The sequence below is a fragment of the Acanthochromis polyacanthus genome, chromosome 12, assembly GCF_021347895.1.
Source record: "Acanthochromis polyacanthus isolate Apoly-LR-REF ecotype Palm Island chromosome 12, KAUST_Apoly_ChrSc, whole genome shotgun sequence".
NCBI classification, from domain to species: Eukaryota; Metazoa; Chordata; class Actinopteri; family Pomacentridae; genus Acanthochromis; species Acanthochromis polyacanthus.
The window spans coordinates 2,715,378-2,729,010 of NC_067124.1; the positions used below are offsets into that span (position 1 = coordinate 2,715,378).

The 13,633-nt window shown below is 42.9% G+C and overlaps 2 protein-coding genes across 3 annotated transcripts in view; both read left to right on the forward strand.

Moving 5' to 3' along the window:
- The window catches only part of LOC110951162 (skin secretory protein xP2-like), a 110,873-nt gene that overhangs the window by 18,140 nt on the left and 79,100 nt on the right, over nucleotides 1-13,633 (forward strand). The gene's annotated exons all lie outside the window — the stretch shown is intronic.
- pop1 (POP1 homolog, ribonuclease P/MRP subunit) lies at nucleotides 6-13,219 on the forward strand. Its single transcript, XM_022194092.2, has 16 exons — nucleotides 6-142; nucleotides 349-478; nucleotides 1,806-1,931; nucleotides 2,308-2,483; nucleotides 2,593-2,853; nucleotides 2,955-3,042; nucleotides 3,175-3,353; nucleotides 3,503-3,777; nucleotides 3,863-3,956; nucleotides 4,039-4,147; nucleotides 4,238-4,357; nucleotides 8,656-8,777; nucleotides 8,934-9,125; nucleotides 10,282-10,436; nucleotides 11,048-11,284; nucleotides 11,961-13,219. Exons 2-16 carry the CDS (start codon nucleotides 352-354, stop codon nucleotides 12,655-12,657), a joined length of 2,958 nt encoding a protein of 985 aa, XP_022049784.2. The 5' UTR covers nucleotides 6-142; nucleotides 349-351; the 3' UTR covers nucleotides 12,658-13,219.

Consider the following 13,633-nt stretch of genomic DNA (forward strand, 5'->3'; position numbering starts at 1 on the left):
CATGAACACCACATATCCGGAAGCAAACAAGACTCCAGCATGAGGAGCAGAACTCACATGTTAGCTAACAGAGGAGGAGGGGGGAACGCTTACACTGCAGTAGAGGTTTCTGACATACACTCTCATACTGGGGAATACTGAGGTAACCATGTGATAATTAATTCCCATGTAGCATTTCTGAGTAGGCGTGTCTTATGTGTAGTTTTGGTTGGCAACAGTAAAACAACTTTACGTGTGATAACGTCGCTAGCAGGCTAACATTAGCTTCTAGTCCCGTGGCTGTGGAGTGTCAGCTCGTCATTTAGCAAACAGCTGACGTCTCAAACGCACTTTCCTTGTTTCCTACAGAAAATGTCTGCGGCTAAAGTTAAAATGCGGGAGAAGAAGATGAGAAATCAACCTGCCAGTGTGCAGTATTCAACTTCTACATTAAATGAGGACAGAAACGCACAGAACAGAGGAGACACGTCTGCCACCGGTAAGCTGTCTGTCTGTTTAACTCTTATGGAAGATTATACAGGCAGTGTGACGAATTAAAGGAAAACCCTGAACCCTTCACCCCCCACAATAAGGGTCTAGAGCAGGGATGTCAAACTCATTCCACAAAGGGCCGGTGTGGCTGCAGGTTTTTGTTCCAACTAAGCAGCATCACACCAGACGTGACTCATTTTATCAACCAATCTCAGTCTCCAGACAGGTGATTGGTCAGACTGTGTGCTCTAGGCTACAGCATTTAGTTCCAACATATCTACAGCACACAGTCTGACCAATCACCTGTCTGGAGACTGAGATTGGTTGATAAAATGAGTCACGTCTGGTGTGATGCTGCTTAGTTGGAACAAAAACCTGCAGCCACACCGGCCCTTTGTGGAATGAGTTTGACATCCCTGGTCTAGAGTGTTTTGTTGCCTTTGTTTACATCCACTAGTCCGCCTAAATGAAGAGTCACAGCAAATCCATACATTTTTTTTCTGACTGTATTGATGAAACACTGTAGCCTGGGACTCTTCCAGGATGACAAGTCCCCATCCAAGAAACGTCAATGAATAGTTAGAGTATGAACATGATGTGAAGCTCATGTTAACATCACCATATCTCAACCCATTTGAACATCTATAGGAGGTTTTGAGCTATTATGATAGTCAGCGATCTTCACCACCATCATCAAAACACTAAATGTGGCAGCTTTCCTCCGCCAGTAAATCTGGAGAAGCAATGCCAAGGCATGTTTAATCTGCTCTGATGGCACACTGTGACCAAACCCCTCACTAAGAAGCTTTGTTTGGTGCTACCTTCTGTGTATCTGTTGCTTTGTTCCTGTGATGCTTTTTGCTCCCCTTTCATCCCATGACCTCATCTCCTCTCACTGCTGCAAAGTCAGCAGGTTTAAGTCTGCGTCCTGCCTGGCTCTGTTTTCACTGGACTGCTTTCTGTTGAGATGAAATCAAATGCATTAGATGGTAGTTAAATATTTAGGATTGACTGAAAGGCTAAATATATGCAGTGCAGGAGTCTGTATGAACTTAAAGGATACTGTTCATCTTTATATCCAGACTGTCCCACGCAAGCAGGACTAACAAGAGTTTATCTAAATGGGATGGCAATGTTTTATGCAACAGGAGGATGGAAAAAATACACTACTTGGACTAGAACTACCAAACTGGAGTACCCAAAGATAGGCTTTCTGTGCGTGAAGTGTTCGGAAAAAATTTAACCAAACACAAATTTGTGGAGGAAATCCAGCGATAGACCGATTCTCGTTTATACTTGGTACTGAAATGACCAAACTGTGATTTTTCCCAAAGGTGGTCCATCTGATGTGCAAACCTCTGCAGAAAGGCAGAAGAAGCCTCCTCATCAAAGTGGGTGGGTCCGAGGGCATCATAACGATGGTGGAGGATACGCCAAGGATATGCCCAAGTACATCACTGGTAAAGACATTATCCTACTCCCACAAAGACGCACTGTACTGCCAAATAGTGCGTATAATTAGATTTCTTTTTGGAAGGCACAATGACTTCACTTCCCTGGGTGTTTGTCCAGTGTAAGAGCCTGATTGCTGTTGAGATCCAATTCATTTTTTTTTTTAACTACAGGCCACAGAACGTGATCAGTTTACTGCTTGAATTTTTATATCCACTTCTTGCATGTAAATGTGTTTTTTTTCCTGATCTTCCACAAGCAAGCTCAACTTAAAAGTGATAAAATGAACAAATTAATCATGAAGTTGCACTTGCACTGCAAATACAGCTTTGCCGTGAGGTTAGTAATCATTTTAATCCCTTCATCTTTCTCTTCCCTATCCAGCCGGACTTTTTGCCAGGGCCAGGGCTGCAGAGGTGAAAGCTATGCTGAAAGCCGTCACCAAGACAACAGGCAGCAGCCATGTGTTTGGAGCTCTGCCCAAACACATGAGGAGACGAGCCATGAGCCACAACACCAAGCGGCTCCCTCGCAGACTGAGAGACGTAGCTAACAGAATGGTAAGCTCAGGAGATGGTTTACCCTTAATGCCTCCTGTTACTCAACCACAAACCTTCCGTCTTTGGGTTACTCGGACATAGCGACATTTCTTTTGCGTTCCTCCACCAGCGGGAGAAGAGTCTTCAGGCCGGCTCAAAGAAGAAGAAGGAGCAGGCGAAGAACAAGAGCCGCAAGGCCCGGCGGCGGCATGGAAACCTGCTGCTGGAGTTCAATCGCCGTCAGCGGAAGAACATTTGGTTGGAGACGCACATTTGGCATGCAAAGCGTTTCCACATGGTTAAAAAGTGGGGCTACTGCCTCGGGGACAGACCCACATACAAATGCTACAGGCCCTGCTACAGAGCCATGAGCAGCCACTGCCTCCTGCAGGTAACCACACACAAGTAGAAGTCTAGTGCTTTATTTACAGTACATAAAGGAATATCACAACCAGGAAAATTTGCTCAACTTCCCTGTTTCTGTGTTCTCAGGATCTTTCTTATTACTGCTGCATAGAACTACAGGGAGAGGAAGACAAGCTGCTTTCTGCTCTGTCACAGATGACCAGCAAGCAGGCCGGTAAGATCAAAGAAGTTTTATTTTAACCTCTAGCTTTACCTGCTTTCTAACTGCAGGCTTTCTCTGTGTGTGTTTAGTTTTTCTAAGATTAGGCTAAGTCTTGGAGGAAAATGCTTTGGTTTTTGCTTCCAGGTCCTACATTTGCTGCAGCACTGTGTCTGTCGGGGTGCAGACAGGGCAGTGTTACAGTATACAGGGCAGGACAGTTCCCTTCACAGCCCCTCGGCCCTGTCACCTTCCTCTGGAGACCCCGTACACAAGGCTCATCTCACAGGCAGCTGTGGATCTGGGCTCATCCCACGCTTAAGCAGGTATAATGCAATTAAAAGGTCTAATTAGTTGTACATTAGTTAATGTTCATTAATGTTGTGGTGGAAGTTTTGAGTATTAGTAGATATTAGTCCATATAGAAACAGCCTCAACAAGACCGGTAATTCCAGACGCTGTATCCTCTTTCCAGGATCTTCTCCCTGAATTACAAGCTGTGTGCCAGTGTTGTGAAGCTGTACTGCCTCCAGTCTTACCAGTGGTTACACCCGCAGAGGCTAATCCCATCCTAGAGCCAGAGTCAAAGCCTGAAAACCCACCTGAGGCAAAGCAAATACCTGGAACCAAGAGAAAGCGAAGCTCTAAGGATGCCGATGGACCTCCTGCAAAGAAGATTCTGGGAGATGGAACCAGATTACCGACCACACCGGTCACCTGGAAGTCCAGCTCAACGGGAATAGTTATAAAGTTAGTGCAGTTTACAAGTTGTATTCAGAAACAGTAAAAGCTTTGGGTATTGTTTTATTGACATCTTTTTGTGCATCTGTTGCAGTGATCTCACAATGGAGATGGTACGCTATCGCCTGATTGGACCACAGTCCCATTCTGTGTTGGCAGAAACTCTGGAAGCAGCTACAGCCTGTGATGTAAGGATTATGGTGCTATCAGCTTGAGCAGCCTCTGAATTTCACACCAAATAACTGAACTGATTGGCTGTTTGTTTTTAAGGAAGTGGATAAATCCCAGGCCTCCACCCTCTGGTGGCCGCAGCACTGCAAAGATCAGAGCAACATGAGTCTGCATCAACAACAGGCGGATGTTTTTCACATACTAAAAGGTTTTTTTCTCCCCTCATTTCATATTTTGCCAGCAGGTTGTATGTGAGTGTATGCTTTTCTGTCTAACCACCACTGTGTATTTCATCCAGGCGTCTATTCAACCGGAGAGCTGCCCTCAGGCACAGTACTGGGTCTGACTGTAGATGACCCCAGGCTGACTTTACCAACAAAGAAGGTTAAAGCTTTGCCCTGTGTAAAGCGGGCACAAGGTAAACGCCGAGCTTTTGGAAAGACAATGAAGGAGGGGGAATTTAAAGTACTTGTGCTGTACGTGTAAACCATACAGTGTGTGCAGAGGGTACAAAAAAATGAAAACAACCTTGTTAAAATAATGAAACCAAAGTTTATCTTTCCAGAACTTTTACTGTAAAATTTCAACTTCTACAAAGAAGCTGAAAACAAATCAGAAAACATTCAGGAAAAAAGAAATGCACAAAAATCTAGCTGGTTAAATGTGCAAACCTAGTTATGATTGAAAATGTGACTGTTCAGAAAAGGGATGCACAATTAAATGCATATTAATCCCAATCACAATTTTATCTTTTCAATCACAGTTAAATAATTGCAATCAACTGCAGTGTTGACATCTAGAGTTCATGCTCCGCTCATAGAAATCATTTCAAGTGCTTTCTAACTAACAGCCAGCCACCGGGGAGTGATCAAGATGTTCTGGCTTCACTTTTGGAGGCGTCATGCCACTGAGCACTCACCCCTGCAGTGGCAGCAGTCCAGAGTAGAAGAGTAATATTGAATATGGGAAAAAATAAAAATCAAATCTCTGGAGCACAAGCTGAAGAGCTGGATCATTGTCTGGTGTTTGGAAGTATTTTTGATTTAGGAAACAGGATTTTAAGTAAGAATGATTTGCAGAAATTGTAGTATAATGAATGCATAAAGCCAAGAAAAATGTCCCTTGTATTACCTCACAGAATTTAGCATCAACTCGTATCCAAAACAGTACAAACTAACGAAAAAGACTTTCTGGAACCTTCTGGTTGCACCCGATATGCAGCTGCAGTCTCCTATTTCTTCATATGTGTGAACTGTGGGGTAGGATACTACGATTAACACATTCTTTTAAGAAAAACACACAAACCTCTCAATACTATGTTAAGAAATGTGTTATGGGTGGGAGAGGCCAAAGGTAAACTTTTGGCCATAATTCCAAAAGGTATGTTTGCTGCAAAAACAGATTTTAAAAGCATATCCTAAAGAGAGCCATTCTGTGGTGAAGCATGGTGGTGGCAGCATCATGCTTTAAGGCTGTTTATTTTCAGCCAACAGTTAAGGTGAGGGAATTCATAATTAGCTTCAAATCCTACTTAATTTTGAAGCAAAGCCTTCAGGTGTTTACTACAAAGATGATGAGGACTTTCCCCGTCCAGCATGTCAACAATTCAAGGCATGACTTTAAATCAACATTCTAAAGGTGCTTGAACACGTTGCTAGCTTAATGGCATGCACGCTTATGCAGCTCAGAATTTTTTAAATGTATTTTTTTCTTCCCCTGAATTATTTGATTTGTTTTCCCTTTTTTATAGAGGTTGCAATTTCACAGTACAAGAGAAAGAAAATCTGTTTTTGGTTTAGTTTTCTTTACACCACAGATGACTTTCGTCAGAGCTGTTCAGACGTTTTAGTATTTACTACAAACAGCCAGCAAAGCTCCTCATTCCAACATAAAGTGGATTATTATCCCCCGCCTCCATGAAGTGGAAAAGGGGGATATAGGTTTGGCCTCTGTCCGTCCGTGCTTCCGTCCGTCCGTCTGTCCGTGCGTCCAAGATGAAGGGGACAGCTTTTCTCCGAAACTATTACAGCTAGGATTACGAAATTTAGTGTGTAGCTTCACACCATGGACACCTTGATCAAGTTCGAAAATGAGACCTGTGTGATAATATTTAACAGAGTTATGGCCCTTGATCACTATTTTGGATATAGACTCATAGACATTACATGTGGCGGGGGATATTGATGACCATGTCGTCTTGTTATATTAAACATAGTGGTAGCTGAGTAGTGAATCAGCCTGATTGCGGTCCTGAGGTTGTTTCAGTGAGTACACATCTGGTTCTGGGCTCCGGGGGGGCCTCTGCCTGGCCATGCAGATGTTCCAGGTTCGAATCCTGGCAGGACCCTGTACTCCAAACACACCCTCAGTGACTGACAGCAGCTGATTGTCTGACTATGAGGACACACCTGAAAGGTTTACTTTCAACTAAGAACCTTATTTTGCAAGGTTTTACTACCATAATGGTCATTTCGGATGAAAATGTCATTTTTAGCATTTTTCTTTACACACGTGAGGTCAAAGAAAATCGAGTTGAGCCTAAAATGCAAAAACAACAATCTACTAGAAAAGTACTTTTGTCTTGGCTCAGATAGGCCCCTGTTTTTTATTATTCCCCACCGTGCCATAAGCATGAAGGGGGATATTGGCGTCATCACGTACGTCCGTATGTCCACATTTCGTTTCCGGAGCATATCTCAGAAACTACTTGAGGGATTTCATTCATATTGCACCCAGGCCATCTCTACGTAGTATAGATGTGCCTTTGGGGTGTATGACCTTGACCTGATTATTTTATTGTAGTCTCGATGTATCATTTTGTTGGTGTATCGTCCACTATAGATTATCTTGCACTTCCAGGCACTATATATATGGCGGGGGATGTTTTAAGCAGAGCATGTTTATTTGCTAATATTTTTCTCATAGAACTTATAGACCCTCCAGAAAAACGTGGGCTAAAATCCTTGATTATGCGGGCTAAAATCCTTGATTATGCAAATAAATATGCGGGGTTTTTATGCCATTTTATGCGGGGAAATTGCGGAAAGTTGCAAAGTATGCAAATAGTTGTGAAATATGCAAAAATATACGCGATTCACCTGCTGTCTGGCCTGCTGTCTGGGATGTGTCCTCTAATCAGACACTGGGTCTGCTGCGGGGTTACTGGACTGACAGTCTGTGCTCTGGGAGGGGGAGAAGCTCACAGCAGCACCTGCTGCTTGTTGAGGACAGTAACTGCAGAATGATCCCAGTTTTCCTGTCAGTCTCCAAAACGGCAGAAAAAGTCGCTAGATTTGTGGCGAGTCGCTTTTGACAAAAAAAAGTCGCTAGGACACTTTGGAAAGTCGCTAGATTTAGTGAGAAAGTCGCTAAGTTGGCAACACTGGCGCCGCGCTCCGCATCAGCTCGTGCTTCTAGTGTGTGTGTGAATGTGTGAACTGATGACGTCAGGCCGGGCGTCACATAAAAACTCACAACTCCATTTATATCGGTTATAGTTTTCTCATTTTATGCGGAAATTGTGAAATCAAGCGGGACCCGCATATTTCTTTTTTTCATGGAAATGTGAGATTCTTGCGGGAATTAAGCGCTGTTTTGCGGGGATTATGTGGCCTTTTGGGAAATTATTGACCCCCGCATAATCAGCGGCATTTTGGTGATTCGCATTTTTCTGGAGGGTCTAACCTTAGGGGTTAGGGTAGAGGAACAGACAATTACCATTAGAGAGTAAACCTTTAATAAGCAAGATATTTGCTTTAGCGATGAGAAACACTCTTTGACAATCTCCATCATTTTAAATTTGTATATTTATGCTGCACCCAGGAAAAAAACAGAATCCGCTTATCCCTTTCCCTCACCAGTCTGTAAAACCGCTCTGCAATGAGAAGGTTGTACTGTAGTTCTCTGAAAAACAAACTCCAGCTAGAACAGTTAATTAGTGTTATCTGACACCTTGAGACACAGAAATCTTCATCACTGAACTGTCTAGACTTTTTTTTAAAACTCCAAGTCTTAAGCATTGCAAGCCATGATGCTCATGACAAAGAGATCTGGTTTCAGAATAACCAGGAATATTCTGTTATCACAGGAGGTTGGAAACCTTGTAGAACGCAGCCAAAGCTCATTTGTTTCTCTATTGTTTTGGCAGCTAATTGTTACAGCTCTACTCAGGCTTGATAACTTTACAGCTTAAACCAGCAGCAACCATTATTTGTACGTCAGACGGTTATCTCCATCGGATGGACTTCCACAAGCTTTCTGGCTGATTTTGCTCAGTAGAACCTGAACCAAATATTATTATAAACCAGATTTTTTTTTAATAATTGGCCCATAATAAGGGTGTGTTCATAGCAATTTGGTAATCTTATTATACTTATAGGCACATCATTCTGCTCTTACCTTTAATGAAGGTCAATTAAATTTTCATGGACAAGTCTAAATAATAATTTAAAAAAGATGTTTTTTTTTCTAAAAGTTACGTTTTCAAATACAAGAAACTTTGTTTCTCATTCACCAAACTACTGAACAGGTGTCCTCACACCTGCATAAATGAACATATCAGTGATATAAATGAAGGACTGTTGCAGTTATGTGTTTCTTTATTCAGCGATAGATTCAGTACTGCAAATGTTGGTTAATAAATTGAGCCGTATTTCTCTCCTGACACTAGTAATGCTGTTTATACAGGCGCATGCTATATATCTGTGTATCTTTCAGAGGTGGACGAGGAGAAGAGGAGGGAGCTGATGTTGCGAGGAGTACCAGCACACTGCTGTCAGAGTTTTTTGTGGGAACGGTCGGTCCGTGACAACGTCACTGATAATAAGATATCTGAGCAGGTAGCTTCTCATCCTCCTACCACCAGGAATTTCGTACAGTAACAGCAGTTTCTGGTGTATGATTTTCATCATAATTAGTCTCTCCATTTCTAAAAGTGTCTAGATAAAAGCTCGGATGTTGCTCTGACGTACAGCTTTTTTGTACGCTGCCTGTAGGAGTTGAACCGTATGAGGAGTGAGGTGCTGGTGCCGGGTTCCAGGCTGAGCCCGACTCCCCTGCAGGGCAGAGTCCCAATTCTGCTGGTTCATCAGCCTGGCAAGCAGGTGGGACATGAGATGAACTCCTGGGGGGCTGGATTCGACCTGCTGCTCCCTAAAGGCTGGGGCATGGCCTTCTGGGTGCCACTGGTAGGTACCATGGGACAGCATGTTTATTTGATTTAGTTCATTTTTTACCAAAGGATTTGGAAAATAATAGTTTTTCTCACAGTAGTACTTAAGGTTAGGGTGCTTTCCCATAGTTTGGTTTGGTCACTTTTGTCTGCTAATCGTGATGTGTTTGGATTGGGAATACGTCGGTAAAAACTGTGGATTGAAGTGTGGTGCAGACCAAACAGTTGCAGGGAGCTTCAAATGGGTTCCATTTCGACACTGGTTTGGTCTGAAAAAGAAACTCAGACATTAGCAACAGCTGCTACTTGATATATTTTAGACTTTGACAGGTGACATTGAAACGAGATAAACATCAACATTCACTTCACCTGTCAGAGGTTTTAGTGTTGTCTCTGATGAAGCAAACTATAGAGAAATCCATCTGCTGATTGTGAACTGTTCAGAAAGCAATCTTAAAATCAGTCTGTATAAGCAGTTTAGATATTTATGTCAGTCATTTAGTAACCAAGGTAGAAAGAGTGCAGGGATTTTTCCTGACATACTGTCAAAAACGGTGGCCTTTTGTGCCTGTAAAATACTCCTTGTACTTTGGCAAATCATTAAGTTTGCTAAATAGTGTGTGATATAGCAAATCTTCAGACATCCCTGGTGTAAAGCTGCAGTAGAAACACTTTTTCATCCTCTCTCCGTCTCTTTCATCATTTCCATCAGGGTGATTTGTAGTCTACTAACTTTAATAAAAGTTACAAGCTGTTTTTTCTTCTTCAGCTCTTTGTGACCCCAGAAAACATGAATTTACACGTGAGAAGAAGTGAAGTACGACATCAAAAAAATTTGTAATTTGCTTAGTCAGTTGCCTAGTATAAATCATCTAATAGCTTATAAAGATGTTAATGTCATTCAGCTGGACTTTCACTTGATAGGTTTTAATAAGATGAGCATGCATGTACACAGTGGATGTCTGTATGGGAAACTCTGAAAAACTGTAAAAGATGTTTTCAATTATGAGGTTGTCTCATTCTTGTTTTCGAGCAGTTTCATTTTGTTTGGACTAACAATGTGAAACTGTTAAATGTACCTTGAAATTTAAAAGCAGGCTAGAAGCCCTCAGGTTTGTTTTATTTGCCAAGTCCAAAAAACCAACCCTTTCCTGCCTTGCTCTGTCCTCCAGGTGTACAGAGGAGTTCGCATAGGTGGGCTGAACATGAGCCTGAAGCACTGTCAAAATAAAGCAGCGCCCCACTTTCCCCACGATTATCCAGACTGCCCTGCAGGCGTTCGTTTGCAGGAGGAGCAGGAGACTGAGCTCCTGGACAAGTTCAAAAGGTCAGCTGAAGACTGAAGAGGGAAGAAAACAAAACAGTTATGATGTGTGTGATCAGGATTATCAGGGACACACTGAGAATGGTTTTCAGCCGGGATATCGTGGCTGCCAGAGCTTTTGTGTATCTTGTAATATTACTCTGCAATATAACTGCCGATAGAAAACAGAATCTTAGGGAGTTTCCAAGAACATAAAAATCTATTTTACTGATGGTCGTGTTTTTCTATATTTTAATTATCTGTTGATAAACTTATAATTGCTCGTTTAATTGCAGGCAAGATTTTTTTCAGTTCAATAATTAAGGTGATAATGAGACATTAGAATGAAAAATGCTTCATCATGTTTTGTTAGTGTGTGATTGTACAATCATCTTAAAGGAGAAGATAATATTCCCAAGTGGTGTGATTGTCAGTGGATTAGAGGTTTTGATAGGGGAAGCGCTCCAAGCTCTGACCTCAGTTAATCTGAATAATGCATGTCTTTCCCACAATGCAGATGAGATGGTAATAAGCTGCTCACCCTCTGCCATCCACAGCAGTCACGATGTCTTAACAGATTGCCAGGGTTGCCCCAACAGTCTGACAAGAGTTTGACCTTCCGACCTCTTTCGCAGGCGTCCGCCCGCCAAAAGGACCAATTACATTAAACATGGCTGTCTGGCTCCTTTCTGTTGCCCATGGCAACAGCTGGCAGAGGAGTGGGAGCTGCTCATGAGAGATGGAGGAGAGGAGAGGAAAGAAGACAGCCAGATCCAAACCACAATGCAGACTGACAGCGTGATGGAGAAGGAGATGACATCACAAGAAGACATCGCTGTGACAAGGCCTCCGAGCCGCTTCACTGTACTGAGGTAAGTGTTTGGCTTTTCCTCTTTTATATTCTTGTTTGTGATTTATACTTAAGATTTATCCCTTTTTTATTCTCCCTTGTCTTATTGAGAAAATAAACTTTTATCAGCATTGACTCAAAGCACCCACCCACTGCAGGTTTGCTCCAGGGTCCCTTCATCCTACACGTCTAAATCATTCTTCCAACAATATTAAGAAGCTGGCTTTTAAAGGTCCCTTGAGCAGCAATGTATGAAAGCACTGTTTTTGGAGCCTCAGGCTCCAATTCATCACTTACTTCTTTCCTCTTTTTTATTAAGAGAGACCAGCGCAGCTTTTGAGAGACTTGATACATGCCGTGTCTCCAGTCTGCTCCCTCTCATCATAATGTCTCTGATGAGAATCCCCAAAGTACATCCAGCTTTAAATTGCAGCAATACATCACAGAGATTAGTGGAGGGGAAGAGTTGCATCTATCCTCATAAAACCATCACATAAGCTTTGAGTAATGGCAGACTTTATGAGAAAAAATTGGATTGATTTTCACCGCCCATTGGCTGCCTTTTGTTTTCAGCATTCAGAATTAGAAAATGTTCAACAAAATTTTGTATCTCAGGGTTCCTAAAGGAGCCAATGATGGTGTGAGTTTTCCTTACAGTATTAATCATTTGGTCTAAATAGTTATTTTTTGCTTCCTAGGGACAGAAAGTCTCTGAGGCTGCTTTCTGGTTGGTGCAGACCCACGACATCCAAAGGTCAGAGGCCGGTTTGTGTCGGGGAGGTGCCGCCTCTCAGCCGCTCAGCCGTGACGTCGTTTCTTGCAGCACATGGGATGAGTCTGGTGTGGGTGCGTCTGTCGCTGTTTTCAAAAGGCAAACCGGAGTTCCATGCCATGCTGTGTGTGCCAACCGCAGAGGACCTGAAGCTGCTGGGCAAAGAGCAAGGAAACGGCGGCCCCCAGGAGCCCCCGCACAGAGACCCTTTTAAAAGCAGAATTAAACGACGAAAGAAGGACCCCAAAAAAGCTGCCACTTCAGCTGTGTCCTCTACAAAGCCTGGCTGTAAAGGCTCAGACCTCCCCTCTGCTTCTGACCCAGACCCCACCACATCTGAAGACCCTCAGTCATCCTCCCAGGCTTCCTCAGACCTCATCCTCGGGCTGTGGCCGGATCCTCTGCCCAGCGTCACCTCTCACTGCTCCCGGGTGACTGTCGGCTGGGTCACTCAGGGTGATTTCTCCCTGTCGTCGGGCTGTGGGGAGGCTCTTGGGTTTGTCAGCGTTGCCGGTCTCTTAAGTACCCTCCTCAACCAGCCACTAGAACACAGAGGAAAGCTGCTGCTGCGAAACCCCAACTCCCTGAACTACCGCTTTGCTAAGATCAGCATAGAGGTTTGATTGAAACATCCTTTATCCCAAAAAGCTGTCAATTCTGGGTGAATGAAGCAAGCTGATGCCAAGACTTCTGCAATTAAATCGCTTGAAGCTTCATTCATGAAGTGGTCTGACAGAAACCATGTGCCGTGGCCAAAGATGTGCATGAGGCATGACTCCCTGCTGCCTGGTGACATCGTTTAGTTGTGTGTATTTTATACTTTAGGACATCCTCATTGTTTAAGGTGAGAGTTGCTTGTTTGATTTCATATCAGTCTTTGTAAGAGGGATGCTCCACAAAGGGATCAGCTGAATACTGGAAATGAATGAAAGCCTTGTTTTTTTTTAGTTAGATTAAGATCGTTAGGCCTTTTATCAATTGTATTAACAAAAGAAATTAATTTGACATCCCTCTATATGCAGTTGACATCAGGATGCTGAGAGTATTTATGTTCTTCATGACATTTTGTTCTTTGACAAGGTAAATGAGTGGGTTTAAATCTCTGACATGTCTGTCTAAAAATACCACTGCACTGAAGAGGTTTTGGTTGAACATAAGTTAATAAAATACCTATGCTGTGCTCGACAGACGACGTCGGTGGAAAATGACTGGCACCATTAACTTGTGAAGAAACCGCGGAAGTGTTTCAGCACACTTTACAGTTTAACCAGTGGTACACATTAAGGCCCAGCTCTTATAAAGTAAATGCATTGAGCAGCTGATACTTCAACATTCTTTCTTATTATAGCTACACAGGCACGAACAGCGGTTACCCACACATCCCATAATGTGTAGGAGGCAGATAAGAGTTTTGTTGCTTGGTAACACTAAAGTTTGGTAGCAGTTGAGTATGCAGTCTGAGGTTTATTTGAGGTGAAGATGGGCGATCAGGGGGAGCATTGGTGCGTTTAAAGACCAGTTATATTACAACTCAGAGGAAACAGGTTTCATAGTGATGTGCTCTGCTGTATTTCACAAACCAAACACTGAACTGCCAAC